Genomic DNA, 25,711 nt, shown 5'->3' with positions numbered 1-25,711 from the left:
CACAGTCATGGTTAAACTGGACGGTGTAACATTGACAGAGCCAGCTAGAAACAAACAAAAGGGCAAAAGGGCATAGATATATGTAAGAGAAAGAAGAAGTTAAATTAAATAAAGAAACAAATAGGACTTCTTCATTATATAAGAAAGTAATTGAAGAGGAGGTTGTGGCAGCTAGCCTATTCAAGAAAGATTCAAACCATTGAAACAATTTTATTTCCCATTTGAGATCGAGTAACAAGTTATATACTTGCTTTCTTTTTAGCCAAAGATCATGAGTGGCAGTATAGAGAACAAGGTTGTAATAAGGGAATACAATGAAGACAGGGATATTAAAGTGGTGGGGAAGCTTGAGAGGAAGTGCGAGATAGGATCTAATAAGGAAGTTTCCATTTTCACCAACATGATGGGCGACCCTCTATCTAGGATTAGGTTCTATCCTGTTCATGTTATGCTGGTGGGTGAACTACAGCTACGGATTCTCTCTCTCCATTACCAGCTTTCTCCAAATCAAATTATACGGAATATGATCTTGCTAACCTATAGTGAAATATTGATCATTTGTCTTTCTTCTGACTTTCTCTACAACTAAGGAAATTAACTCCCTTGTCCCCAATAAGACATATGTAGCTAGCTTTCTTGATTGCTAACTAGCTAGTCGACCACTGATATGCTTGAAATGGCCTACAGGTTGCCGAGCTGCGTGAAAATGGGGAGCTTGTCGGTGTAGTGAAAGGATGCATCAAATGTGTGGGGACTAGATTTGGAGCATCATATGTAAGGTTGGGCTGCATCCTAGGCCTTCGAGTTTCTCCTAGACATCGGTATCTTTCTCCCCCCCCCCCCCCCCCCCCTATTACTTGAGTATATTTGCAAGTTGACTGTTTTTTTCATGGTTAATTTCCTGAACAAGGGAACTTATGTTGAGCATGTTGAAAAAGCTAATTTGTTGCAAATATCATCGAAAAACTTATTTGTCATAAAACCATCATGATATATAGTTTATCATCTTCTTATTTGTTCAAATATCTTGATAAAGATAATCCCATCAATATTGAAAGCTAACGGAATACTAGCAGGCTTAAGTAATTAATAATCTTGAATAACGAAGAAGAATTTTTATTTTTTTATAAGCCAAGATGTAGAACACAAACACATGCTCGTGACTTGTGAGCATCCTCATGCATGGAGATATATAGGAAGTTCTAAGATGTTAGTTTGCGAAGAGTTACCATATATATATATATGGGCGGATTTAATTTAGCAGCTACTTGGCTTCTTTTTGTTCTTAATAAGGTGAAAAGAGCAGATTTGAAACGAAATTCTACTTTGTCTTTCCTGCTTTGTATGGATAGTCCCAGTTGATAACCCGTTTGCTTAGTTAATATAAAGATACTTTGAGAATAATCCATCTTTTTTTTCTCTCATAATGCCATACTTCCTTGCCTGTGTTTTGTTATAATGTTTATACTAACTAGACGAGATTACGTTTGAGAAATCAAAGACATTCGATGATGCATAAAAGTACTTGAGCATATAAATAGTATATGTTAATTTGCTTACATTATGCTAATTTATGAACGTGTACATTTGTGCAACCTAATTAATGTAGACGAATGGGGATCGGGCTGGAACTTGTCAAGTCAGTTGAAGAATGGCTGATAGGAAATGGGGCACACTATACTTTCCTAGCAACTGAAAAGAACAATGTGGCCTCTACGAATCTCTTCAATTCCAAGTGCAATTACATGAACTTTACCTCATTGGTCATATTTGTGCAACCAGCCAGTCTTCCTGTAAAGGGCCTGTCTCAAGACATAAAAATAGAGAAGCTGCAAACAGACCAGGCCATTTTTTTGTACAACAATAAGTTCAAGAGCAAGGACATATATCCAACCGACGTTGATGCTATCTTGAAGGAAAAGCTGAGCATTGGTACATGGGTATCTTATTTTAAAGAAGAAGAATGGATTACTTTGCACAGTAATGAAAGGAATGAAGACATCATCACTAGAACTCCAAGTTCTTGGGCTATGTTTAGCATATGGAATTCTTGTGAGGCGTACAAGCTTCATATAAGAAAGTCTCATCATCCGTTCAAGTTTTTTCACGCAACTTTAAGCCATGCAAGAGATAAGATTTTCCCTTGCCTTAAATTCCCAATATGTCACTCGCTACAGAAACCATTTGGGTTCCTCTTTCTGTTCGGGCTTTATGGAGAGGGAGAGAGGCTCCAAGAGCTCGTGAAATCCATATGGAGCTTTGCATCAAGATTGGCCGAAAATGTGAAGGACTGCAAGGTTATTATTAGTGAGCTAGGGGTCTCTGATCCTCTAATAGAGCATGTGCCCCAAGAATCCTCCATGTCTTTCATCAATGACCTCTGGTACCTGAAGAAAGTGAATGACATCGCTGATGACAGCGAGGAACCTGTGGTCATGGGGCAAGTAACAGGGAATGTATTTGTTGATCCAAGAGACTTTTAGCACACCGTATAAACCTTAATAATCTTAAAACTTAGAGTTGCATAACTTGTAGCTAGCTAGGTGCTAGAGCTTCGTGCTGTTGCTCTACATGTTTTTTCGTCGTGTTGAGTTTGTTTCTGTCATGCCTAGTACTTCACACTCTAGAAAACGGCATGTGTGCATGCTCGTGCTGAAGAAGTCTGTTTAAGTTAAATAATACTATCATCATGAATGAGCTCAAACATTATACTGGCAGGTTGATGAAGCTATGGGCGAGCAATTTGGTTTTAAATTGAATATTTTGGTTTCAAATTTTAATCTTGAAACTAAATCCATTCGAGTGGTTTGTTAATTAATAGCTTGTTTGATTTTGGTTATAGTGTTCTTGAGCCTTTAATTTTGGTTATAGTTCATGTGTCACTCCCCCAACACTAGTGCCATTATAAGTTCTATGGAGTACGAGGGGAGTAACATTAATTATAAATTAATATAATGCCGTCATCAGCACCCCAAATCAAACCCCGGACATCTATAATAATTTAATTTTGTCCATTATTTGAAATTTGTACTCTTTAAAGAAAAATTATTGAACTTTTGTACTATTTTTTGTATCCATCTACCTCTTGAACATGTATTTTATTTTGTTGCCGTCTCTTTATTATTATAGTATATATTTGAGACTCTAGTTGTGGTTATTTTTTAAAATATTTTTCACAAGAAAATATATCAAAATAATATATATTTTTTATTTTTTTAAAAAAATTATTTTTGACATCAGCACATCAAAATGATCTAAAAATATAAAAAATATTAATTTAAAGCAAAAAATAAATACAAAATTTTTAATATTTTTCAAAAACTTTTTTAAAACGCAAAAACAAATAGGATTATAATATCATTAGTTTGCGAGTTGACGTGGCACATTATCCTTTTGGATTTTCAAGTATGAGATTTCAAGCAAAACAATTTTAAGAGTACAAGGAGTAAATTATTATTTCTTAATTCTTACTTTTCATGTTATTATTTTTTAAAAAAAAACCTCATCCTAAATGCGTAAAATGTGTCATACAACCCCGGAGTTTTTTTTTTGTTATAAATATCGTTATGATAATTTTAAAATAATAATATACAAAAAAGAAAAAAAAACTAACATGCAATTAAAACAAAAACAAAATGGAGTAAAAATATGTTTTTGTCAAAATTAATATGAAAACAATAGTAATATATATCGAATCGGAACTAATTATTTCGGTCAAAGAAGAAAACATGGTGCAGTTCCTAGTTTTTCTTCGTTTTTTTCTTAAGAGAACACCCTAATTTTTCACTTTTAAATTGTTCAAAATATTAAGAATTTCTTAAAGACTAGACCCAATAACTAGGACGTCTATGGTTGATCAATATCACCCACCATCATGTTTTTGTTTTTATTAATGGCTTGTTAGGTTTCTTTTTTCCTTTATTTTATGTATTATTTTATTGTTTTTAACTTATCATAACAATTTAAGAGAAAAAACTCTTCACAATTTTACAACGCCACTAGTATATATTGTAACCTTGAGGACAATGTATATGTATTGCATGGTTGGATGCATGCATGATGCACGTGAGTTCAAATCCAACTCGGAGCTAGCTAGGTTGAATTATTAAGGGAGATGATCCATGTAATTAATCTCCTTGTCGTGATGATTATTACTTAAAAAAAATAATAATCCCAAAGCAGTTTTGGACGTTTACCTAGCTAGCTAGCTAGCTAGATTAAGTTTCTTAATTTTCTATAACCGGTTTTAAACTAATTAATTATTTACATTTAGATTCAAGTATGTTGTGTAATTTTAATACTCGATGAACGATGATACCAAAAAGTATTGAAATCATCACTTCAGTTAGGCTTACAAAATATATAAGACAATTTTGCATTCGCCAAAAGTCAAGGACTGGATTTTACAACCGTATATTAATTGATCCCATGAATTTTTAAAGCTAATTTCTAATTAATTATAAAATAATTAAAATAAATATTCGAAAGAGTATGGAAAGTTTAACATCCAGAGAAGAAAATGTATTTCTTGATTCCTAATTTATGCATTCTTTGTATTTGACAAAAATATCTTTTTTTATTATTAAAAGCATCATTTTTTTTTTAAATTCCAAGATAATTCAAATAAATATTCATAAAATAAATATATTTTTTTATATTCATAAGAAAAAAAATACTTTTGAAGACAAAAATCTCATTTATTAATTAACTAATTTTTTATATAAAAACATATAATTTTTTTTATCAGTAATATTAACTTGTTTTTTAAGCAAAAACTTATCATAATTTTTTTAAAATTAAAAAATAAAAACAATATCTTCATAAAAATTATGTAGTTCCATGAAAAAGATCAAATAATAATTAATTCATGAAAACCATATAAAAATAACAATATTTTTTTTAATTCTAATAGAATATTCATGTTCAATTTCCTTACAATTTATTGTGTAACATACATCTATAAAATTATTAAAAAATTTACTGAAAATATAATCATAAAAGCTCTTATCTCACATTTAAAAAGTATGGCATAATCAGATGAGTTCTTAATTGACATTTTAATTATTAATTTAAATAAAGATTTATCTCAATTAAAATTGGCACTTTCTAGGAGAGAGAAACCCAAGCTCTCACGCCTAGTACTTTTTTACATATTGAGCAAACGACGCGTCATGTGCTTGATATAAAAATATGGCAACACATAGCTGTCATCCACTACAATAATTTACTAGCTATCTCGGGTTAGCTGAAAAGGGAGTTTTTTTTTTTAATTCTAAAAGCTCTGTTTTTAGCTTTCTTTTTTACTAGAAAAGAAAACACCCAAAAACATCATAGAATCTTACAGCGGGAATCATGGCTTTTATAAAGTAAAGCCATTTCAATTCAATTATAATACAAGTCAAGTATTTTCCTGTCGAACAGCCAAAAACTTGCACGTGTTTTCTCCCTTTCAAAAAGGAAAAAACCTAGAAACCTTAACTTAGAAGTAGAACAGATTTTGGGCTTTCACGAGCTAGAATAAAAGAGGCATCGCGATAATCGTTTTTGAAGCAACAAACTCTGAAGATGATCAAGTTAGAGGCTGGAACAAAACGCCTAGTACCTATCTGGGGTCACTCTGAAATCTCCGCCCTAGAATTTGACTGGGATCATAAGGGGAGCACTGAAATCTCCCACATCTATATTTCTCACGATAATCATATCCGTTTTATTCAATTTCAGTATGTTGAAGAGAATGGAGTCCTGTCCAAGCTTTCTCCGATGCCCGTTAAGAATCCTTATGGTTGGAGATTCAATGTTGTAAGCCTCTCTTTGCTCACTCTATATATATTGTACATTGATTTGAACTTAGATCAAAGTTCCCTTCTCTTAAAATTTTATTTGCTCACTCTACGATGCATCATGCTTGTTTGTTAAATCAAATCAAAAGGGGTCTGGATTTGATATTTTGAATCACTACAAGATTTTTATTCGTTGAATTTGGAATATATATGTGAATGTTAAATTTGAATAGCAGGTTAAGCTTGATTATCCGCGTGAGTTTCTCAAGGGGATTAGTGGCGATTGGAGTAATGGAAATGTGAACTCATTGACATTTACTACGAACCGTGGGACCTATGGTCCTTTCGGTTGCAAGGCAGAAAATGGTACTGAATTCGATTTTCAAACAGGAGACGAGCCTCTATTTGCTGGATTGCATGGATCCTTTGATGACGACGGTCTTAGAACAATAGGAATCTATGTGAATCCAGAACAAGCCAGTCTCTGAAAGTTATCATAGATCTGGATTAGCTGATAACTGTCAATCTTAATGATTCGTATCTCTCTTTTCTCATGGACTTTTTACCCTCTCTATTGTTCTAATTACATCTTGCAGTGAAATATTCTCCCTTCCAGGAGTCCAAACTATGTAATAGCCCTTCATCATTCTTGAATTCTAATAAACCAAGTTTTAATGGGTATATCTTTATCAAAAAATGTTGGATTAAAAAAGATTTACAAATATAAATTTTCTAGAATATAAACATGCTTTGGTGAAGACATGATGGATTTGATGCTAGCCAGATCCAATCACAGTTGGGCATGGTAGTATATCAAGCCTCAGATACAATGGTCTTGGCAATGTACCAAGCCGCGGGCACGCCTAACACTGCCAAGTCCTAGGCACACCTAAGAGAATGATCATCCTCTCTTAGTACGCTAAAGGGAATGAACATCTTCCTTGAACATGCTGAAAAGAATGACCAGATCATCTTTTCTAGACACGCTGAAGTAAATGGCCATACCATCCTTCCTGGGTATGCCTAAAGGAATGTGCATCTTATTGGAACACTCATAAGACAATGACCATCCTCTATAAACACACTTAAAGAAATGATAAGACCTTTCTCCCTTGACACAATCAAAAGGATGATCTTTATTCTTTGGACTCACCCAAGTAACGGACCCGGCCTTCCTTAGGCTCACTAAGAAAAGGACCTTGTCTCCCTTTAAGTCTAGCGTAGGGGAAGAGCTTAATTTTCATGAGGTTAACTACATTTGATGTCTTGGATCATAATTCTCTTACACTTTTTAGGTGTATAAAAATCCTCCAGGACCCCCATTATATTTTCTTCAAATATCACTACCACAATATTTAGATTTACCGATAGAATTTTCCGTCGGTATTTGCACTATCATTGCGTTGATAATTAATTTACCAACGAAATCACTAACGAAAATGCTCCATCGATGAATCTTGCATCGGTAATTTTTTGTTCGTCGGTAAGTCCGTTGATAATAATAAAATATTATTACTGATGGATTTACGAATGAAAAAAGCGAGCAAAAAAAATTACCCGCTTCATTCTATTGGTATTTTCCTCGGCAAAATACCGTATGTAATTCCGTCGGTAATTATTTAAAAATATTTTTCAAAAAATCTATTTTACAAAACTATAAAATATTAAATTAATATAAATCAATACTCTATAATACTTAAAATGCTTGGAAAAAAAGAGAAAAAAATCAACTCAAAACAATTTGCAACAAATAAATTCAACTAAAAAAATTCATATGAAAAAAAAATTAAAATCCTATAAATAAATCAACTAAAAATTGATCTCATATGAAAAAAAAATCCTACAACAACATTCATACAATTAAAAATAAAATAAAAAACAAATATAGTGAAAAAACATGAAAAAAAAAAGAAATATTACCTTAATGTAGTTGCAACTGAAGCTAAGAAGAGAAAAAAAAATTCGTAAATTATACTAATTAAAAAAAATTGAGAAGAAAAAAAAAGAAATGAGAAGAAGACATATCTGAGTATGGAGAAGAAGAGAAGGAGTTGAGGAGAGAAGAGAAGAAAAAGAAATGGATATTGATGTTTTTTACATATGGAGGAAAAGAAAAAGAAGAAGAAAGGAGACGGGTCTGTAGTGAAATTAGGGATTCTAGGCTTTTTATTGGGGTGTTTTCCCGACGATTTTATCGACGGATAGTTAAATAATATTTAATTTTAATTTTAATTTAATCTAAATTTTTCAGAAAACCGCCAAATAACACCGATGACTTTTCAATCCATCAGTGATTTTGTTTATAAAAAACAGTAATTAACCGTGCAATTGAGAAGTGAACAGTTCCAGAGTTCTCTGGAAAATACTAACGAAATTTTCTGTCGGTGATTCCCTTTGTAATTAACATGATGAACAATGTTCACAGTTTACCAATGGTTTTGCCGACGGATTTTACCGATTGTAATTTCCTTGGTATATACCGAGGGAATATTGCCGCTGGTAAAATCTATCGGTATATTTCCGTTTGTATTTATCAATTTTCTGGTAGTGTATTAATACAAATGTAAGGGATAAATATCCCTCATTAAATGCTATAAGGATAAAACTACACTTCAAGCCCTCGTCTTCACAAAAAAATGACTCACGAGCTATAAATATATCATAAGACCTTTAAAACAATGGTTCACAATCTTAATTCTCTACTTTATATATATTTGCAGAATATCTATCTAGAATATTATTATATTTTTTCTTTCTAAAAAGATATTTATCTAAATATTAAAGAACTCCCACTTCCATTAAATAGAATCCTTTATAAGTATTGGTTACGAGCCACCTTGACTCATCAAACATCAAATATAAGCTATCAATTGCCATGATCAGAAAGAATAGATAGAATTACTAAAACTAATTAATTAACTAATTATTCAATTCAAAAATCTTATCCCAAAACTACCTGCATTTTTTTTTTGAAACTCCATCTAATTGCTGGCGAGGCGTTGTAATTGAAAACAAGACCATCCAACAGTTCTTGATATACACACCAAATTTACTAATCGTCCATGGAAAGGAACTTTCAACTTTATAGTGACCTGAAAACTTGCATTCGTTTTTCGAGATATTTAGCATCGAGGATGCATTTTTGACCACTTTGATCACCTGCCTGAAGCCCATTTATCCTATTGTTATAGTCCCACAGACAGATTCAATTGTGAAATTAAGATCGAAATATTGGTGTTTTGGTTATTGTGAAAAGGGGCATACCAAAATCTCCCCCATTTTTGTCTCATTAAGATGAGGAGGTCAACTCTGTTCAATTCCAATACCATGATAGCAAGGGAGCTTCGGTGCTTTTCCGCCATTCGGTGCAAGCAATTTGTCGTCGCACGCCCTTCTTCCTCTGAAAGTATTGTAGAATATTTAGACTGTTAAAATAATCACTTGCTTTTATAACAAAATATTTTTAAATTAAAAATATATCTTAATTAAACGTGGACCGTTAATTTCATTTGAAACAGGTTACACTACGTCATTCCGAATTTCTAACAGGGGAGAAGGGTAATTGCATAATTAATTCGTGTCTTAACTGGCATTTACTACACAAATCATGAAAATTATGGGCCGTTTTGTTGATATATATATATATATATATATATATATATATATATGATTTCAACCTTAAAAGAGGAGGGGCCGAAAGTTTGGGGGATTCTATGAAACGCGTGATGAGGCTCGGTTCGAGGTATTATAATTTTTATTTTTTTTTAAGAAGAACTTATAAAACCTTATTAATACTAAATAAATAAATAAATAAAATAGAAAAACCTAGTAATGATAAATAAGAATATAAAAATTGAAAAAAAAAACTTTCCAAACTAAAAAATCTAAAAACAATTAAAGAAAATGTTTTTTTTTCTTCAAAAAGCTCTTGCAATATATTTAAACAACTCACCATAAGCATCTTTATCCGGGTTTTTCTGCAGGAAAATGCTCTTCTAAGTTTTATCAGGGAATCTATTCTCATGTTTTAGGTTTTTTTTTTAAAAAAAATTTCTTCATCAATGTCGCTATGTTCAAGAAACGATTGCTATGTTTTTGGCACTGCAAACTGGTCTGAAAAGCATAGAAATGAGGATTACAATTTTTGTAATGAATGGACACTATCAGGCATTCTTCTTGAGCCAGATCTCCATGCAAATTATGACTGTAAGTCTTTCCCAATCTGCGCTCGCGCCACCATTATCTTGACGGGCACCACTTGATCACCGATGGGCATAAAATACGTGTCCTGTAGCAATATTCCTTTTTGCCCGGCCGCTTTCCTTTGTGTAAGAGCATTTTTAATGGGTGTGTTAAATGAAAAGTTAAATATTAAAAAATATTATTTTAATTATTTTATGTTTATTTTGCACGCTTTAAAGAAAGTACAAAATTATTATTTTAATTATTTTAATATTATTTTGCACTGAAGTTCAGAGTTTGTACACTTTATATGAAAAGTCGCGTAGCCATCAATATTTGTAGCTTGCATTCAACGTGTCACAATCCAATTAGGAGTCTGGAAAATATCTATTTTCTTCTTCTTCTTCTAATAACTGATATTTGATTCCCGCACACAAACTAAGAAGAGTTTGCCGCTCAGATGAGTGATGGTTATTTGGAGCATAATTTTCCCTCTTGCGGGGTAATCTCTCTTGAATTTATTTCAAATCGACGAAAATGTTGTTCATATGCCCTCGGAGTGCAAGGCATTTGAGTTTCGAGGTGGTGAAGCGGAAAATCAATCCAACACGGGACATGAATTCGGTGGATTTCATGGATCCAGTAGATCGAACCCAAAAAAACCAAAAACAAAAAATCGAAAAAAATACGGATTGAAAAAATGCATGAATTAGATTTTTTTTCATGTGCAAACTACTAGTGCCTGTAGTAACTCGGTTGTTGTTGTGACAAGGACGGGACATTGCATGGTAAATAACGCCTCTAGTTAGCATTATATAAAATAGATTGTTTGTGGCTGTTACATCTGTAATTTAGTATCAACAAATTTAATCTCGGATTATCTTTCCATGTGTTAGCAGTTTACAAATCACTGTGTTCTACGGAGACATTCTGCTATAGTTACAGCGATACTGTACTAAATAATATTTTCGATTTTCAGACTATAAGTTTCTTGAACCATGAACTTCAGTGCCACTTTAAACCTGCCTCTTTGAAACGACAGCTAGAATTTGGCACCGTTTTTGCGATTGCTTTTTACTGGTTTCCATATACTTCTTGGTGACTTGCCTCTCCATGGGGCCGGATTTGCAGCAGATGTTTCCAGGTTGACATCAAACTTGGTTGCATCAAGAGACAACCTTTCTTTAATGAAGGAATCCAAATCCAGTCCACTACCCCTTCCTTCTTTATCATTGCCAAAGCTGTTAGAGGATGGATTACCGGCTGAGTTGTCATCGACACCTTTTTCTTTACCTCTTGATATATTTCTCAAAGCTTCCTGTGCCTTCTTGTACGGGTCCTGATCCATGTTCAGGAGCTTCTTTATGCTGTCAACTGCTGGGTCAAGGATATCTAAAAATCCTGTAACCCATGAGACGTCATCTACAACTTCGGTACGCTGTGCCAAAGGATGAAAATATGTTAAATTGGCCTCCAATTATTCAGCATTAAAACAAATAAATGCAAGTTTACATCCAATCCAATTTCCCAAGCAGCATGCTTGGTTTACTGATGAAATGATAACAAAATGATGAGAACAGGACTGAAGGAAAGAACAATGATGATTTTGATTAGATGACCAGGTCATCCAAAATGCGGGTATATACAGCAGAAAAACGTCCTTCTGTGCTAGATCTTGTCATTTAGGGTACAGAAAGGCGATTACTGACCTGTTGAAAGTAGAGGTTCCGAATTTCCTCAGCACGCACACTGTTTCCTTGATCGTCCTCCAACTGTGCCCATGTCATCCATGTTACATAACTCTGAGAATTTATATTCAGGGATGATCTAAATAATCTTCGAGCTGCGGACAGGTTACCAGCTCTTTGTTCTAGGACACCCCAAGCCTGCAATGGATGACAATTGAATAAGACACTCAAGTTGAAATGGATAAAAGTCATTCCAACATTGTTGTTAACCATGCATGCATTTGAATTCATGCGAATTACCTGTAGACATCTAGCTGCACTTTCAGTGGTTGTGTTAATTGAAAGAGCCTTTTGATACAACTCCCTTGCAGTGGATATGTTGCCTTCTTTCCATTCCATCCATCCCCAAGCCTAAATTTGGAACATCAAACAGTCATATAAATTTTACAGTGATAGAGTGTATAAGTGTTTCAATAATGAGAAAAATAGAAACAAGAATAATTTGCTATTTATGTTTGCATCAACTATGCATGCAACAAGAAGGAATTTCGAAAGAAGAAGATATGACACAAAACTGATCAACTTTGATTGCTATATCTAAGTATTGTATGAAGAAACATCTTACAATCCAAACGGGTTGGTGCCTTGGGTCCAATTCAGATGCTTTCCTGAACAATACTCGCGCAAGATTTGCAGTAGAATGTCTATATTCCAATAAAGCAAGAGACTGAAGCAGAACAGCATCCCTTGGATTAAGTGCGTGGCCTATCGTTAAAAGTTTTCTTGCTTTCTCAATATTTCCAATATTAGCTTCAAAAACTCCCCATACGTGCCATGCAAATCTGTTCTTAGGACTTGCTTGTACTGCTTTCTGCAGATTAAATTAGAAACAAGAATATCACAGAATGAAAGACTGAAAAGGAAGCATGCTGCATGAAAACGTGGAAAAAATACAGCTTAAAGCAAGGAATACCTCAAAGAGTTTCCTTGCGACAAGATTGTTCTCCTGTTGCATTTCTAGTTGTGCCCATGCCTGAATCAGAAGATCTCAACAAATTGAGGACTAAATAATTTATGAAAGCAACATCACAAAATCTAAGAATGTTTAGGATGCCAAGTACTTACAAGCCAACTGGCACAGCTTTTTGGATTACACTTAGTTGCTTGCCTGAACAAGTATTGAGCCTGCTTATATCGATTTGCTTTAGCTTCCAAAAGTGCCAGTGTCTGGTAAACATACTCATTTCCACCACAAAACTTAAGGCCTTTAGCAAGTAATTGCCTTGCCTTCTTAACATTTCCCTGTTTTAGCTCTAGAATTGCCCAACCATGCCAAGCAGCTACGTGTCTTTTATCAGCAACTGTGGCGGCATCGAATAACTCTCTTGCTCTCCTAATATTACCCATTTTATTTTCCAAAACAGCCCAGCACTGTTCCAAGGACATGTGCTGGTTAAATCCAAATACGAGAAATGAAAGTAGAATAGGAATGCAGTTCATCCTATGATATGTTTACCAACGTTGAGCCAGCGCTACTAATTTTACAACATACATCACCATGCTATCATTCCATGAAAAAAACCAAAGAATGAACCAGCATCATATATATTGGCTATACCAATATTAGGCACCTGCAGGATGCTGATGTGATTGAGTCGACAAAATGCGCGACCACAAGTTTGGAATTAGGGAGTTTTACAACAGTTAAATCTACGCAACCTATTCAAGAAGCTAAATGATCATACAGTGACGTCATTTACTATTCTCTGTGTTACATGAGTAGATGGGATATTCACTGAATGCAGAAATCTATCAACAAATTTCGCAGAATTCAAACATTGCACGACTCAACTGTAAAATTACCGCAATTCCAAGGGGCCAGTGGCAGAACAATGTAAGAAATTAAAAAAAACCTTCAAGATTCCCTCTTTTTTTGACAGTTACTAGTGAATGGAAAATGGAAATCAATACCAAGATCAAACTCAGGTAACAATTGACCTTGCCACCTAGAACCAATAGCTTAAGAAATAAAACAAGAGTGAATGCCCTAGAACTTGCTTTGGGGACATAAATAAGGATCAAAGCATTTCATAAGCCCTCAACAATTACCAAATCGATCAAAAAAGATTAGCATTAAGAGTTGAATCTCGTTTGTAGTCGGAAAGAATAGTTACACGACTCTAACCTGCCAAACGTAAGGATTCTCTCCTTGAGTTGCCTGGCACCCTTTCTCATACACAGCTCTTGCTGCTTCTGTTTTTGATTGCTTCCCCAATATCTTCCCTAATGCCACATATGGCTTCCCATCTTCAGGCCAATAACTAATACACTTAAAAAACCACAAAGAGAAACCCATTTTTAACAGCACCAATATTTTCCTCAAAAAATCAACCAAAGTTAATCACAGCAAACAAAAACAAACCTTTTGCAGTATCTCCTCAGCTTCTTTATACTTAAAACGCCTAGCTAACACCTTGGCCTTATACAAAGCCAAGTCCAAATTCACATCAAGTGGCTTCTCCTGAGGACCGGAACCAGAGGACCCCACTCTCTCTGGCTCAAAAATTGGCATCTTTTTTGCAAACTCCTCAAGGCCCACATCAATGATTGTCAAGGATTTAGTGTTATCATCATCGCTCTCTTTCTCACTACTCTCGCCGGAATCCTCACCGGGAACCTCCATTTCCGGCCGGCGAACAACCAGCATTCCCTCCAAAGAATCTCTATTTGATTCAATAACAACATTGCTTTCCCGGTTGCTAAGCTCACTGGTTCTTGATGATTCTAAGGAGAGAGGTTTTGGGTCTAGAACAGGAGGGGATTCCTTAGAGGAACATGGTATAGTTGTTCTTGTTTTGGTATGGACTTTGAAGTAGAGTTTGGAATTGTTGTTGGGGTTTTGAGAGGGAGAGAAGAGAGTGAAAGCTGCTTTCGAAGTAGAAGTGGAAGAGGAAGGAGAGAAGAGGTGCATTTTCTTTTCTTTCAAATTTCTGTTTTTGTTAACGGATGGAAAGGAAAGTGGTCGAGAGAAGAGAATACTGGGCGGGCTTTGTGAAGGAGAAAGAGGTGTGGTGTGTAAATGACCACCGCGGCCTTTTGGACTTGAGGTGGCACACTAGCATTTTTTATTTTTTACAGTTATATGAAGTCTTTTTTTTTGTTTTTCGGGTAAGCACGAGACATGCAGTGACTTTGAGGGTACTTTAGTCTATGCAATCAAGGGACGTCACTGGCGTAAGAGCAGCCACGTCGCTCAACACATCGGGTGGCTTAGCTCTCTAATCTAGCTTGCAGATTTTTATGCCACGTGGACAGCTTCTGTTGGTGGGAAATCATAGTCTATCTCATGCTATCTCGGGACACAGTGATACGAGCGTTCAAGACAAAGGAATTAGTTTCTTTGGGACACGGTGATACGAGCGTTCATGACAAAGGATCTATTGTTTTTGTATTTTTTTAAAAAAATTTAAATTATTTTTTTTCTTCACTTCAATTTTTTTTTGAAATTGTTTTAATATTCTATATCAAAAATAAATTTTTCAAAATAAAAATAACCATAAGTAGCTTGATCTCACTGGTAGAACAAAGTGTGAAAAAATATTCCCACTGGTGAATGATGGAAAACAAAGTGTGAAAAAAATAAACAAGTGCGAACAGTGGCACAGTGCTATGCAACAGTTCACGCATCAACCTACAAACTCAACAGATAAGCATCATTTTGAGAGAATAAACACGCATCCTGACAGAAAGGGACTGAGAAAGACGAACAAAAAATATTCTACAACTAGAAGATTCAGCATCAACGCTTGTTACTATGCGTTAAGCATCAACGCTTGTTACTATGCGTTAAGCATCAAGTTTATCCTAATCAATAAATATTAACTTGAAAGAAAATAATGATCAAGCTCTGAATATCATACAACCGAGACTTGTCGTAGCCATCAATTAAATATGAAATTAACACTATGATGAGCATCATAGACGTGTATCAGCACAATTAAATAATGCATGGCATTTATTAAATCAAGAAAAATGAAATATTTCCACCGGACCTCCACATAATTTGTCAGTCATCGAGTAGTAATTTCCATGATAACTTGCCTGCTTCTATCCATCAATAGACAGTCTGAGGTAAACCTGGAGCCCCAGAATGGATGATTAAGAAAGGATAAATGCAATGTACCTGCGAACGCCTAAGTTCCACCCCATCGTCTTTTTCTGGCTGGCCTATCTTGGTTAGCTGGAACTGTATCGATTATCACTTCAACTTGGGGTTTGGAAGTCTTGTCCAGTTCCTTTTTCTGTGCAATTGGATCCTTAAAGCGCTCCCTACGTTTTTCCATCTTTGCTATCGTGTCCAGTATCCGTTTACTGTCAACTGCCCCATCATTCTTGTTTCTATTGGAAGCATTTTCACAGAGAAAATTTCTATTCTTCGCATTGCAAGTTGGAACCACACTTTTAAAAGCACATTTTTTTGCCAACTTGCTTTCCATGCTTGATTCTTCTGCCATTATCTGGCCGTCTTCAATGTTCAATTTTTCATTTTGCTCAGTAACTTGAGATTTACCGATCCATTTCTCTTTATCATCACCTCCAGTTTCAAGAACATCAGTTTGGATTCCTGTCTGGGATTCATTGAAATCCTTCGAACACATTGGCTCCTTGGCAAACTTCAGATCCATCCTTTTAAACATACTTTTCTGCATTAAACTTCGACCATTAGAACATCTTTCAGGGAACTTCATAATATATTGCCATAAGAAAATGTTAACCATGTATACCTAACTACGATATTGATAGAAAATAAAACAAAAAACTATGGAGAAAATTGAATGATTCAAAGAATATATCAAAATTGTAAAAATTCTAGATCACATTGCAGGAGAACCCAAATAAGCAAAATCCTGAAAACCATTAAGATAGCAAATCTGTGCAGATATTTTATAGCAAGTCCACAATCATATGAATTAGTCATCAACTCTGGCATCTTAAGAAACAAGCTACTAAAAATTATACATAGATTGGCAGGATATGTATGCTGTCTTCAGATGTAGTAAATTCCCTATCTTTACAAGACAGCATTAGACACCTTCTCAGCCTATGCTGAGTTAAATACCCATTTACAAACAGTCCATCAAAATGACTACTGCTACAACAAGAACCCAGTCGTTCCCAAAGCTTAATTAATATTAGCATTCCATGGGCTGACCTATATTTAGTTCTTTTCCAAACATATCGACTTTCCTAGAACCAAAGGCAAGCTCTTCACAAACACACTGAGGAAGTCTTGGCATTGAGAAGGTCAGATTCGTTAGAACCCTATCAAACAAATCCTCTCCTTGCAAAATAAATGTAATCCATTACAAATTCTTCACAAGAAGACAAAAAAAAAATTTAAACCATTCACATTATAAAACTGGTTATGCAACATTACGAGTGCTGCTTGTATTTAGTAGCTCTTCCCTCAGCGAAGACAAACCATGAAATAACAACAGAATTTGATAAAAAGAGATACTGGTTGCATACACAAGCAATAAATTAGCAAATAACCTCCATGGTGTCAAATCATGCAGCTAATAGGAAATGATAATCTACCACATAATACAGAGCTTAAAATCACAATGGACTTGGTGTATGAAAAAGAAAAAAAAAAGGATAATGAACAAATGGACAATATTTCACATGATAATGCAACAACATGCGCCTAGGACAGGATTGAATAGGATAATTGAACATCCAAGAGCAATGCATGAAACAATAAGTGCAAATTTGAACATTAGACAAATCTCAAAAAGAATTCACTTCACAACAACAATGCAACAAGAGATGATAACTCTTAGCAAGGAAAACAGTTTGCTAATGTCTCTATGCATCAAGACATACCAAATCATTATCTGAATCAACTAAAAAAGACAGATGATGAATAAGCAGAAAAGCAGGGGTATAGTAATCATAAGGATCAGTCACAAAATATATGAGATTGCATAACGGCGAGTGAAATGTAAATGCTGGAACATGCTGTCAAAGAGATGGCTAATTCAAAAACTCAAAGAAATAAAAATTATCAAGTAGAATTGTTACAATCTGCAACAACCATCAATCAGATAAATTTTCCCGATATTAAGTAAATCACAGATTCCCCACAAAATTCATAATTTAGGAAGCAATTATCATGCCATTGAGTTATCAAAAACAATATTCCTTTTATTGGAGTAAACTATACACCAGAGTATTAAGGGGGGCAGAGGGATGCAATGTTGATAACTTGATAAATATTTAAAAACTTCACCCGAGAGGGTAATCAATGCATCTAAGAAAAAAACTATAATTACATTGCCCTGTCGTTTTGGAGGTACTTTACATTCAAATTCACAATAACCTTCTTCAGTGCAAAAGAAACTATGTAATGGCTTTCTAAATTTCATTTGCCAATCTGCCCCTACTATTAACAAATCTTAAATATAAGATCCATGACGGAAGCATGCTAAATATACCAAAATATCTCACTTCGGAAGTGGCAAGTATATAAAGTGTAGAGGATATAAAATGTATGAATGATCACCAGAAGAGCATAGCATGCAAATCACATGCAAATATACTTTCAGAGGAGAATAACATGCAATATCAGGTACAAGCATTGTAATAGTGGTTTATCAAAATCTGATTCCTAGAAAACTAATATTTTCCCGACAAGCTTGTTTCATTTCTCAACCTTCTGACGTCTCTACAATAACAAACAAGGACATACTATTGAAAATTCCATACTAACATCAAATGGAAAGGTAGCATGTTAAATATCAATTCCATAGCCATAACAAGAAACATCACACTACACTTGCAGTGGGGAAATTGCAGAACACGATCAACTGCTTATTACTGAGTGTTTCTTTATCCTGAATGGCTTATTGACAATAGAGGATGGGAAGACATGAAAAAATTCTTAGTGAGCTTCACAAAGTGAATCACATGGAAATTTTAACATGAGAAGACATGTCGGATAAACACACAATGAGATAGCATTAACAAGAATAAAGACATGCTCAAAAGAAGAGCACTAATACATACAAGTACAGTTGTACAAGGTTTTGATCTCAGCTTCCCTAAGTTTACCTTTACTTCTCCAACATTCAAGTCAACTGGATCACAGCACCTCCTGACCATCTTCTCATGCCCCCTTCTATACATCCTACCAGGATTTCTATTGACACACCTAGCATTACTTCCTTCTCTGATCATTTTGTAGCTATGCCGGCTAAAATCCATACCATTAACCACCACCCCACCAGTGGCAGATCTATGTTTAGCATGAATTTTTTCATGTGTTGAAGTTACTCCATAGAAACATGGTTTCCTTTCAACATAAAAATCACCAACATGATGCCTTAAAATAGATTTATCCTGTTTCCACTTAAGTACTCTAGATCTCCTGCTATATTTTCTCCTCTCCAAATGAACCTGATCGTCAGGATAAATGATACCATCTTCAGCATCAATGGTATCGTTAAAACTACCATCCCAACCACGATCCTGGCCTTCCCTGATGCATATTCGTCTCTTTGGTCTCCTATATCTTTCAGTTAATCTGGAGTTGAACATAACACTTCTTGACGGCAACATCTCCTGCCACCTTCCATCATTGGATTCATAAGTTTCCCTCTGATACTTGGAGAAAAAATGTTGATGAAGTGGATCACAATAATCTTCTTCAGTTTCCATGTTCCATGAACTATTCAAATCCATACGGGGATCACAGCCATATTTAACCCTTCTACTGGAAGGATTCCCTTCTCTCCCAATAAAGTTGCGCCTTTCACATTTTTCATTCAAAGAAAACCTTTTCTGGTTGGCCAGTGGAACAGATCTTCCACAATTTTCTTGCATTAAGTCATCTTCATTTTCATGACCAAGCAAGTGCATACTGTGAGTGCTCTTCTGAAATTGGATGTTTCCACTCTTCCTTTTCCATAGAATTTCTCTCTCTTTGTGATTGTTGTACTTGGAAACCAAATGTCTTGGCCTCCAATAAGTGGGAGGAATCACGTCCTCCGGAAAGAGTCCTCTTCCAGAACTATACAAATCTTTGCACGTATCTTGATCATCTATTCTACAGCTTCGTTCATGGAAAAATTCCTTCTCATTCCAATCCCTTCTGTTCTGTGGAATCATCTCATCTTTAAAGCTATGATTATATTTTCTATGACAGTGTTTTTTGTAAACAGCCTGAGCATGGTCATCCCTGCACCTTTTACCATTGTAACCACAAGAAGGGTCTTTCTGCCGACTATAAGAGAAATCTTCTCCATTTCGATAATCAAAATCATGCAGATTTTCAATCTGTCTGCTACAATCAAGGGATGAGCGATCCCTAAGTGTGGGAGAGGTATAGCTATCATTATTAGGAAGGATCCTCCATTCAGGAACTCTATGGAGTCTCCGATTGTGATCCTTCCTTTCCTCCCAAACAGGTCTTTTATGACTTGAACAATTTTGGATACCTGATGTTCTTATAACACCATTTCTTTTAGGGCTCTTATGGTTAGATGTAACAGATTCCTGTAACTTGGTGCCCAAAGATGGCTTTCTTAAGGGACCAGGAGAATCTTTGAGAGGATGACAGATATTGTCTCTGGATGCTTCAGAATTACTGTCAGAGTAGGATAGACTTGGGCTAAAATAACTGTAATCACTCAGTGATAGTTCTGGCTCACTCAGAAATTGATCTGACTTACACTCCTTCCTGTCAATTTCTTCCTCTTCCTCGTCTACAGTTTCCATTTTTTCAGCAATGCCTTCTGAAGAATGGGCATTTTCCTTTTGATGGCGATACCCATCCGCATTAGAAATCTGGTTGGCTTCATAATTATCAGTATTCGGAGACATTTTATTGGACACCGACATTGACTGGAAACCCCTAATGATAACAAATTAAAACCATTAACATCATCAGTGGCTCAACAAAAGCACTGGAATATAAAGAAAGCTAAACTTCTAATGTAATAGCCCTTCAATATATGTCGCCTGAACGAACATGAAAATTAAACATCTTAGACAAAGCAACATCATCTTCTATCAACCAAGTCTCTGCTTCATTATATTACATTAAGCATAAAAGAAATGCTTATGAGACTTTTAGCCTCCGCTTAAAAAATAAGAGATTCAGTAGATGCAATATTACTAAACTGAGTATTTCTATTGAACTCCAGAACCATAATAATGAACATGAAAATTAATCTTAGACCAAGCAACATCATCTTCTATTAACCAAGTCTCTGCTTCATTATATTACATTAAGCATAAAAGCAATGCTTATGAGACTTTTAGCCTCTGCTTAAAAAATATGAGATTCATTAGATGCAATATTACTAAACTGAGTATTTCTATTGTTCGATTTTGATTGCCAAATCTATTTCTATTGTTCGAACTCCAGAAGCATAATAAAACTCTAACTCGCATCCAAGACGTGTACCATGTTAGATTTTGATTGCCATAAAGCCACCATATTCAACCAGGAAAACAAATCCAAGCCAAACCAATTGTACAGGAAATATGAAGATAATTCTAGATATTTAAATGGTTAAAACTTTTTCAGAGAGGAAGACCTGAGATTTCCTTCCAGAGACTCCGCAGAGGGTTCATCTCTACTGGCACTACCAGAAGAGCAGGCATCTCTTTTATCATCAACATTTAAATCCCTTCTTTTTGATGCTCCGGGTTCAATGCTATCTATATGGCGTGATTGCTCCATGCTGGACTGAGAGGAATTGTCATTGGAGTCCTGCACATTGATCTGTTCCAAATCATGCAAAGAATTAATCATTATATATAGAGTAAAAAAATGTTGTAAGAGAAGTCAAACATATTTAAAGTAAAATCCAACCTTTATAACAACATCAGAATCCCAAACACGTGGACGCCTTAGATCCATGGTTGGTTGACGTTCACCAGTGCTGTCTTCAACCTGAATTGCTCTGCCTTTTCGCTGAAGCAATCAAAACAATTCATTAAATAACAGCATACAAGAAAGCATACTAGACATTCATAGAAAAAATAAATGTAGTCAATGTGGTAATATCAAAATAAGGAATCCTTAATTTAGGGGTACCAATCCCAGCTGCTTCCCTCCCCTATCAGCATATTCTGATGAAGAATCAACTTGACTAATATGGTCAGCTATAGCTATACTATTCTGCTCAGGTCTGAATTCATAAGCCTGATTTCAGGCAAATAGAATATATTTGGAATTCCAGCATTCAACTATGATTTCACAATGGCCATGAAAAGACCCCTAAAAAATAAAAATAACTCACCTGGGTAGATTTTGAAGAATGAAGAATTGACATTGCACCATGCATGTAAGACTGTTGCCCATATTGCTCCTACAATGCATCTCACAGAGTTTCAATGATTAGTGGCCAATTGCCAGTTAACAAAAAAGTGGTAATGGCAATAATACCTATCATAAATCAGTTGGGCATATCTCTGTTCTTTTTTTTTCCTTTGCAAATGAGGTGTTAGAACTCTTTGATCATATGACTATAAGGTCAATTATCTGACCAAAATGAGTATAATGTTTCAAAAATTTACCAATGACATGCAGTACTGTTTCCAGCTATCCTCATTGAAACCAAAATTGAAGAAATTGGATATATCAACTCCAGGATACCTCCATTGCTTTTCTTCAAATGCATCAATATTTACATCTAGTATACTCCTGTTGAATACAAGGAAGCAAGATTTTACTTAGTATTACTGGAGAATTAGAACTCTTGCATTCAATACAAGAGTACAAAAATTCCCTTAATCATTCATCACTGCAGCAATGGCAGCCTCATAAATGTGAAATAACATTTACCCTTATTTAGAACATTAAATCATTTTGTATGTGCATTGCTGTGTGCTATCTCATAACAACCCTAAATAAATTGTATTTGCACAGAACTGGAGTAATGGGGGTATTTACTAACCTATACCATGGAAGTGAGTAACCATATCCACCATGAGATAGTACTGAATTGGTTGTAGCATGAAAATTAGCAACCCGGCCTGAATTTACCTTGTGTTGCTTGCACCTGTTATCTTCCCAATTACCTCTAGCAGAGCTGGAAGAACGAGATGCCACCCCAGCAGATTCATTGCCTTTTTTATTGCTCGGAAATGATGATCCATAAGGTCTTACATTCTAAACAATAGCAGGAGAACAAGAAAATAACTAGGTTATTTTCACATCAAACTTCCACCTCTAGGAATACTATCGTTATCAAAAATAAAAACACGGAACAAAATATCATATTAACATGTCATTCTGCAATCAAACAAACTGAAAATCAAAACTGCTGATTTTGAACTTTTTTACATTCTTGGTCTTGTACAATACCCGGACAATTCTCAAAAAGACACCATCTACATAACCATCAGTCATGTCATTGCAGTTAATAAATCAGAACCAAAGATCTAAAGCTACAAATTAAAAATCCAATCACCAAGATGAACTTCAAAACAAACTAATTAAACAAAACCCAAAACAAACTCATACTAAACTCCAGCTAAGAAAATTACAATATTTCCGTAAAATTCAATATCTAATGTTAGAAACAGCAAATTACACTTCATATCCATAAAAATTCTAAAATCAAGTATTTCGACTAAAGTCCAAAAAGTACACTCCTAGTCTCCCACAAAAAAATAGAGACAAAAATCTGAACTGAAAAACACATAACACCATTTCCATGAAAACTCAGTACCTTATAATGCAAATGAGGCAAGTGATGAATACCCCTTACTCCATTCCCACTAGCACTACATTCTACTCCATTTTTAGCACCAACAAAATTACCACCCTCCCCTTCTTCCTCCTCGAAACCGCCACCGCCATTACCATTACCGTTCCTTGCTCTGCCAACTTCAAACCCTTTACAATCCTCATCATTCAAAACAATATTCAGATCATCTTCACTATCACTCCCATCACCAACCTCCTCCAAAACCCCCAACTTCTCTTCGTTTAATTCCTTGGACACCGACACCAGGTTCTCTTCTTTTTCGCTTTGATTAACTTTTTTATGATCACTGCCTTCATTTCCTTGATGTGATTCTGATTCTGTATATAAATTACTGGAGTTTGGTAATGAATTGATAACTGAACTCGCTTGAATCACAACATCTAAGTATAAATCACCGAAATCATCACCAGTTAAATCATCCATTTGGAAACCCTAAAGGTTATTAAATTTTGTGTTAAATGGAGAGACCATTTTGTTGATGGTTTCGAAATGAGTGAAGAAGAGAAGTGGAGAGTGTGTTTATGAGAGGGCTAAAACCCTACCATGGGATAATCCATAAACCCTACCCATACTATTCAGAATTGGATATCGTAACTCGGTCCTTGTATTGTTAGAAAATAACAAGTTAGTCCCTCAAGGTTTGTACATTTTTAATCACTTTCCAGTTGCTCATGAATTATTTAGTACCGCTTACGTAGTAGCCTCTAAACAAACTAATGTGAATGAAATTGAAACAATTAAGAAATTGAATAGCAAAAAGAAAACTATAATTCTTGCACACCTAACTAACATGGTTTTTTAAAAAATAAAAGAAAGGCTTTGATTGTGATTTCGATTATGTTTTAAAGTATTTTTTATTTAAAAATATATTAAAATAATATTTTTTTATTTTTTAAAAATTATTTTTTATATTTACGTATCAAAATATTTTAAAATACTAAAAACATATTAATTTGAAGTAAATAAAAATTAAAATAAATTTAAATTTTTTTAAAAAACTTTTAAACCATAAAAACAAGCCACTTTTCAGCACGAATTTGATATTTTACTGCTCACAACTCTGTTTATGAATCTTGTGTTTGAAAAATGAAATACTATAAAACATAAACAAATAGTGTCTTGAATGATACAGGTTTTAGAACTGCTAAAACAATCAAGGGAATCGTCTCACAAGCCTACAGTCCTCGTGAATCTTGCATGATCTTCTTTTTTTTTTTTTTAATATCAGAGCTCACTCAAATAGATTCAGCATGATTGAAACCTTCTTAATTGAATTTAACTTAGAGCATGTAATGAAATTTTATGTTTAAAACCTTCTTAAATATTAAGAATAAATTACAAATTTAATCTTTAAAAATATTAATTTTGTGTATTTATTTAATGTTTTGTTGTGTTTTAGTTTTTTTATCAGATCACTAAATCGGTGCTTTGGACCACTCTATTGATGGAATCAAAATATTTTTTAATATAAAGAAAATTAATTGGGCACCACTGGCATGCTTTTCAAAAGTAACTCTGAGTTAAAAATTAAATTAGATTTAATAAGTTTGCTTTATTTAATTATATGTAACAAAAATAAATAGCTTCGACAAATAAATAAAATAAAATAAAAAATTAATCACAATGACATGCAAAACAAGAAATGCAATATTTGAAAAGATTCATATAATCTCACATGATAACAAAAGATTTAAATGAAATTTTAATAAAACAATATCTAAAATATATTTTTAATCAATCCAAGAATGTAAAAAAAATATATCAATAGCAAAATACTAAGGATGAAAATAGAAAAAATATTTATTTAAAAAAATAAAAAAAACAGCATGGATTACCTGTCAAACAAGCAACTCAGATAAGAGAATGAAATATCCATGTAAAAAGTAAATTAAAATTTTTTTTAAAAAAACTCAATTAAAAAAAATAAACAACTTGAATTAACTTGTGTTGACTTCTCAACCTGCTACTCGAGTCATAAAATTAGAATAACTTAGTAGAAAAATAAATCAATCAAAATTATAAAATTTAATTCATAACCAATGCAATGTGAAAAAAAAATTAAAAAAAAAAAACTACTTAAACAAACCCACGATACGAGTCACAAAATTATAATAGACTTATAAAATGAAAATCCAAAAAAAATATAAAGCTAAGCAAATTTAATATTTAATATTGTAAAATAAAATTAAAAAACAAATATTTTAAAAATAACAATTGAAATAATTAAAACGAAATTTGATATAAAACTGCCAATCAACTTTGCCAATTTGAAAAGAGT

The 25,711-nt window shown here is 34.1% G+C and overlaps 4 protein-coding genes across 5 annotated transcripts; 2 read left to right on the top strand and 2 right to left on the bottom strand.

Moving 5' to 3' along the window:
- The first annotated feature begins 271 nt into the window (after positions 1 to 271).
- On the top strand, positions 272 to 2,537 carry LOC133696186 (probable N-acetyltransferase HLS1). Its single transcript, XM_062118291.1, has 3 exons — positions 272 to 454; positions 688 to 821; positions 1,610 to 2,537. The coding sequence occupies exons 1-3, from the start codon at positions 272 to 274 to the stop codon at positions 2,481 to 2,483; spliced, it is 1,191 nt and encodes a 396-aa protein (XP_061974275.1). The 3' UTR covers positions 2,484 to 2,537.
- A 2,851-nt stretch (positions 2,538 to 5,388) lies between these two features.
- LOC133697814 (inactive protein RESTRICTED TEV MOVEMENT 1-like) lies at positions 5,389 to 6,461 on the top strand. 2 transcript variants are annotated; one of them, XM_062120607.1, is made up of 2 exons: positions 5,389 to 5,799; positions 6,014 to 6,461. In XM_062120607.1, the coding sequence occupies exons 1-2, from the start codon at positions 5,566 to 5,568 to the stop codon at positions 6,266 to 6,268; spliced, it is 489 nt and encodes a 162-aa protein (XP_061976591.1). In that variant the 5' UTR covers positions 5,389 to 5,565; the 3' UTR covers positions 6,269 to 6,461. The 2 variants fall into 2 exon arrangements, with proteins under 2 accessions (XP_061976591.1, XP_061976592.1); XM_062120608.1 differs by having other exon boundaries at positions 5,391 to 5,799; positions 6,017 to 6,461.
- A 4,287-nt stretch (positions 6,462 to 10,748) lies between these two features.
- Positions 10,749 to 14,761, bottom strand: LOC133697437 (protein high chlorophyll fluorescent 107). Its single transcript, XM_062119980.1, has 8 exons — positions 14,073 to 14,761; positions 13,836 to 13,979; positions 12,776 to 13,081; positions 12,624 to 12,683; positions 12,276 to 12,521; positions 11,951 to 12,061; positions 11,672 to 11,848; positions 10,749 to 11,400 (listed from the first exon to the last, which is right to left on the bottom strand). The coding sequence occupies exons 1-8, from the start codon at positions 14,619 to 14,621 to the stop codon at positions 11,005 to 11,007; spliced, it is 1,989 nt and encodes a 662-aa protein (XP_061975964.1). The 5' UTR covers positions 14,622 to 14,761; the 3' UTR covers positions 10,749 to 11,004.
- A 747-nt stretch (positions 14,762 to 15,508) lies between these two features.
- LOC133696033 (FIP1[III]-like protein) lies at positions 15,509 to 23,958 on the bottom strand. The gene is made up of 8 exons (XM_062118047.1): positions 23,395 to 23,958; positions 22,618 to 22,832; positions 22,238 to 22,364; positions 21,961 to 22,029; positions 21,531 to 21,632; positions 21,253 to 21,440; positions 18,764 to 20,564; positions 15,509 to 16,353 (listed from the first exon to the last, which is right to left on the bottom strand). The coding sequence occupies exons 1-8, from the start codon at positions 23,854 to 23,856 to the stop codon at positions 15,844 to 15,846; spliced, it is 3,474 nt and encodes a 1,157-aa protein (XP_061974031.1). The 5' UTR covers positions 23,857 to 23,958; the 3' UTR covers positions 15,509 to 15,843.
- Between the last annotated feature and the right edge of the window lie 1,753 nt (positions 23,959 to 25,711).

The sequence above is a fragment of the Populus nigra genome, chromosome 6 (assembly GCF_951802175.1).
Source record: "Populus nigra chromosome 6, ddPopNigr1.1, whole genome shotgun sequence".
Lineage (NCBI taxonomy): Eukaryota > Viridiplantae > Streptophyta > Magnoliopsida > Malpighiales > Salicaceae > Populus > Populus nigra.
Note: the sequence above shows the minus strand (reverse complement) of the source record. Positions and strands in the feature narration are given on the sequence as shown.

Coding starts and splice junctions, on each gene's coding strand:
- LOC133697814 (XM_062120607.1), top strand. CDS start 5,566: ATGATCAAGTTAGAGGCTGGAACAAAACGCCTAGTACCTATCTGGGGT. Junction 5,800..6,013: donor ATGGTTGGAGATTCAATGTT/GTAAGCCTCTCT, acceptor AAATTTGAATAG/CAGGTTAAGCTTGATTATCC.
- LOC133697437 (XM_062119980.1), bottom strand. CDS start 14,621: ATGCACCTCTTCTCTCCTTCCTCTTCCACTTCTACTTCGAAAGCAGCT. Junction 13,082..13,835: donor AGAATCCTTACGTTTGGCAG/GTTAGAGTCGTG, acceptor TCCTTGGAACAG/TGCTGGGCTGTTTTGGAAAA. Junction 12,062..12,275: donor GGCACCAACCCGTTTGGATT/GTAAGATGTTTC, acceptor TTCCAAATTTAG/GCTTGGGGATGGATGGAATG.
- LOC133696186 (XM_062118291.1), top strand. CDS start 272: ATGAGTGGCAGTATAGAGAACAAGGTTGTAATAAGGGAATACAATGAA. Junction 455..687: donor ATCCTGTTCATGTTATGCTG/GTGGGTGAACTA, acceptor AATGGCCTACAG/GTTGCCGAGCTGCGTGAAAA. Junction 822..1,609: donor CGAGTTTCTCCTAGACATCG/GTATCTTTCTCC, acceptor TAATTAATGTAG/ACGAATGGGGATCGGGCTGG.
- LOC133696033 (XM_062118047.1), bottom strand. CDS start 23,856: ATGGATGATTTAACTGGTGATGATTTCGGTGATTTATACTTAGATGTT. Junction 21,633..21,960: donor ATTCTTCAAAATCTACCCAG/GTGAGTTATTTT, acceptor TGATTGCTTCAG/CGAAAAGGCAGAGCAATTCA. Junction 20,565..21,252: donor TCTCTGGAAGGAAATCTCAG/GTCTTCCTCTCT, acceptor TGTTATCATTAG/GGGTTTCCAGTCAATGTCGG.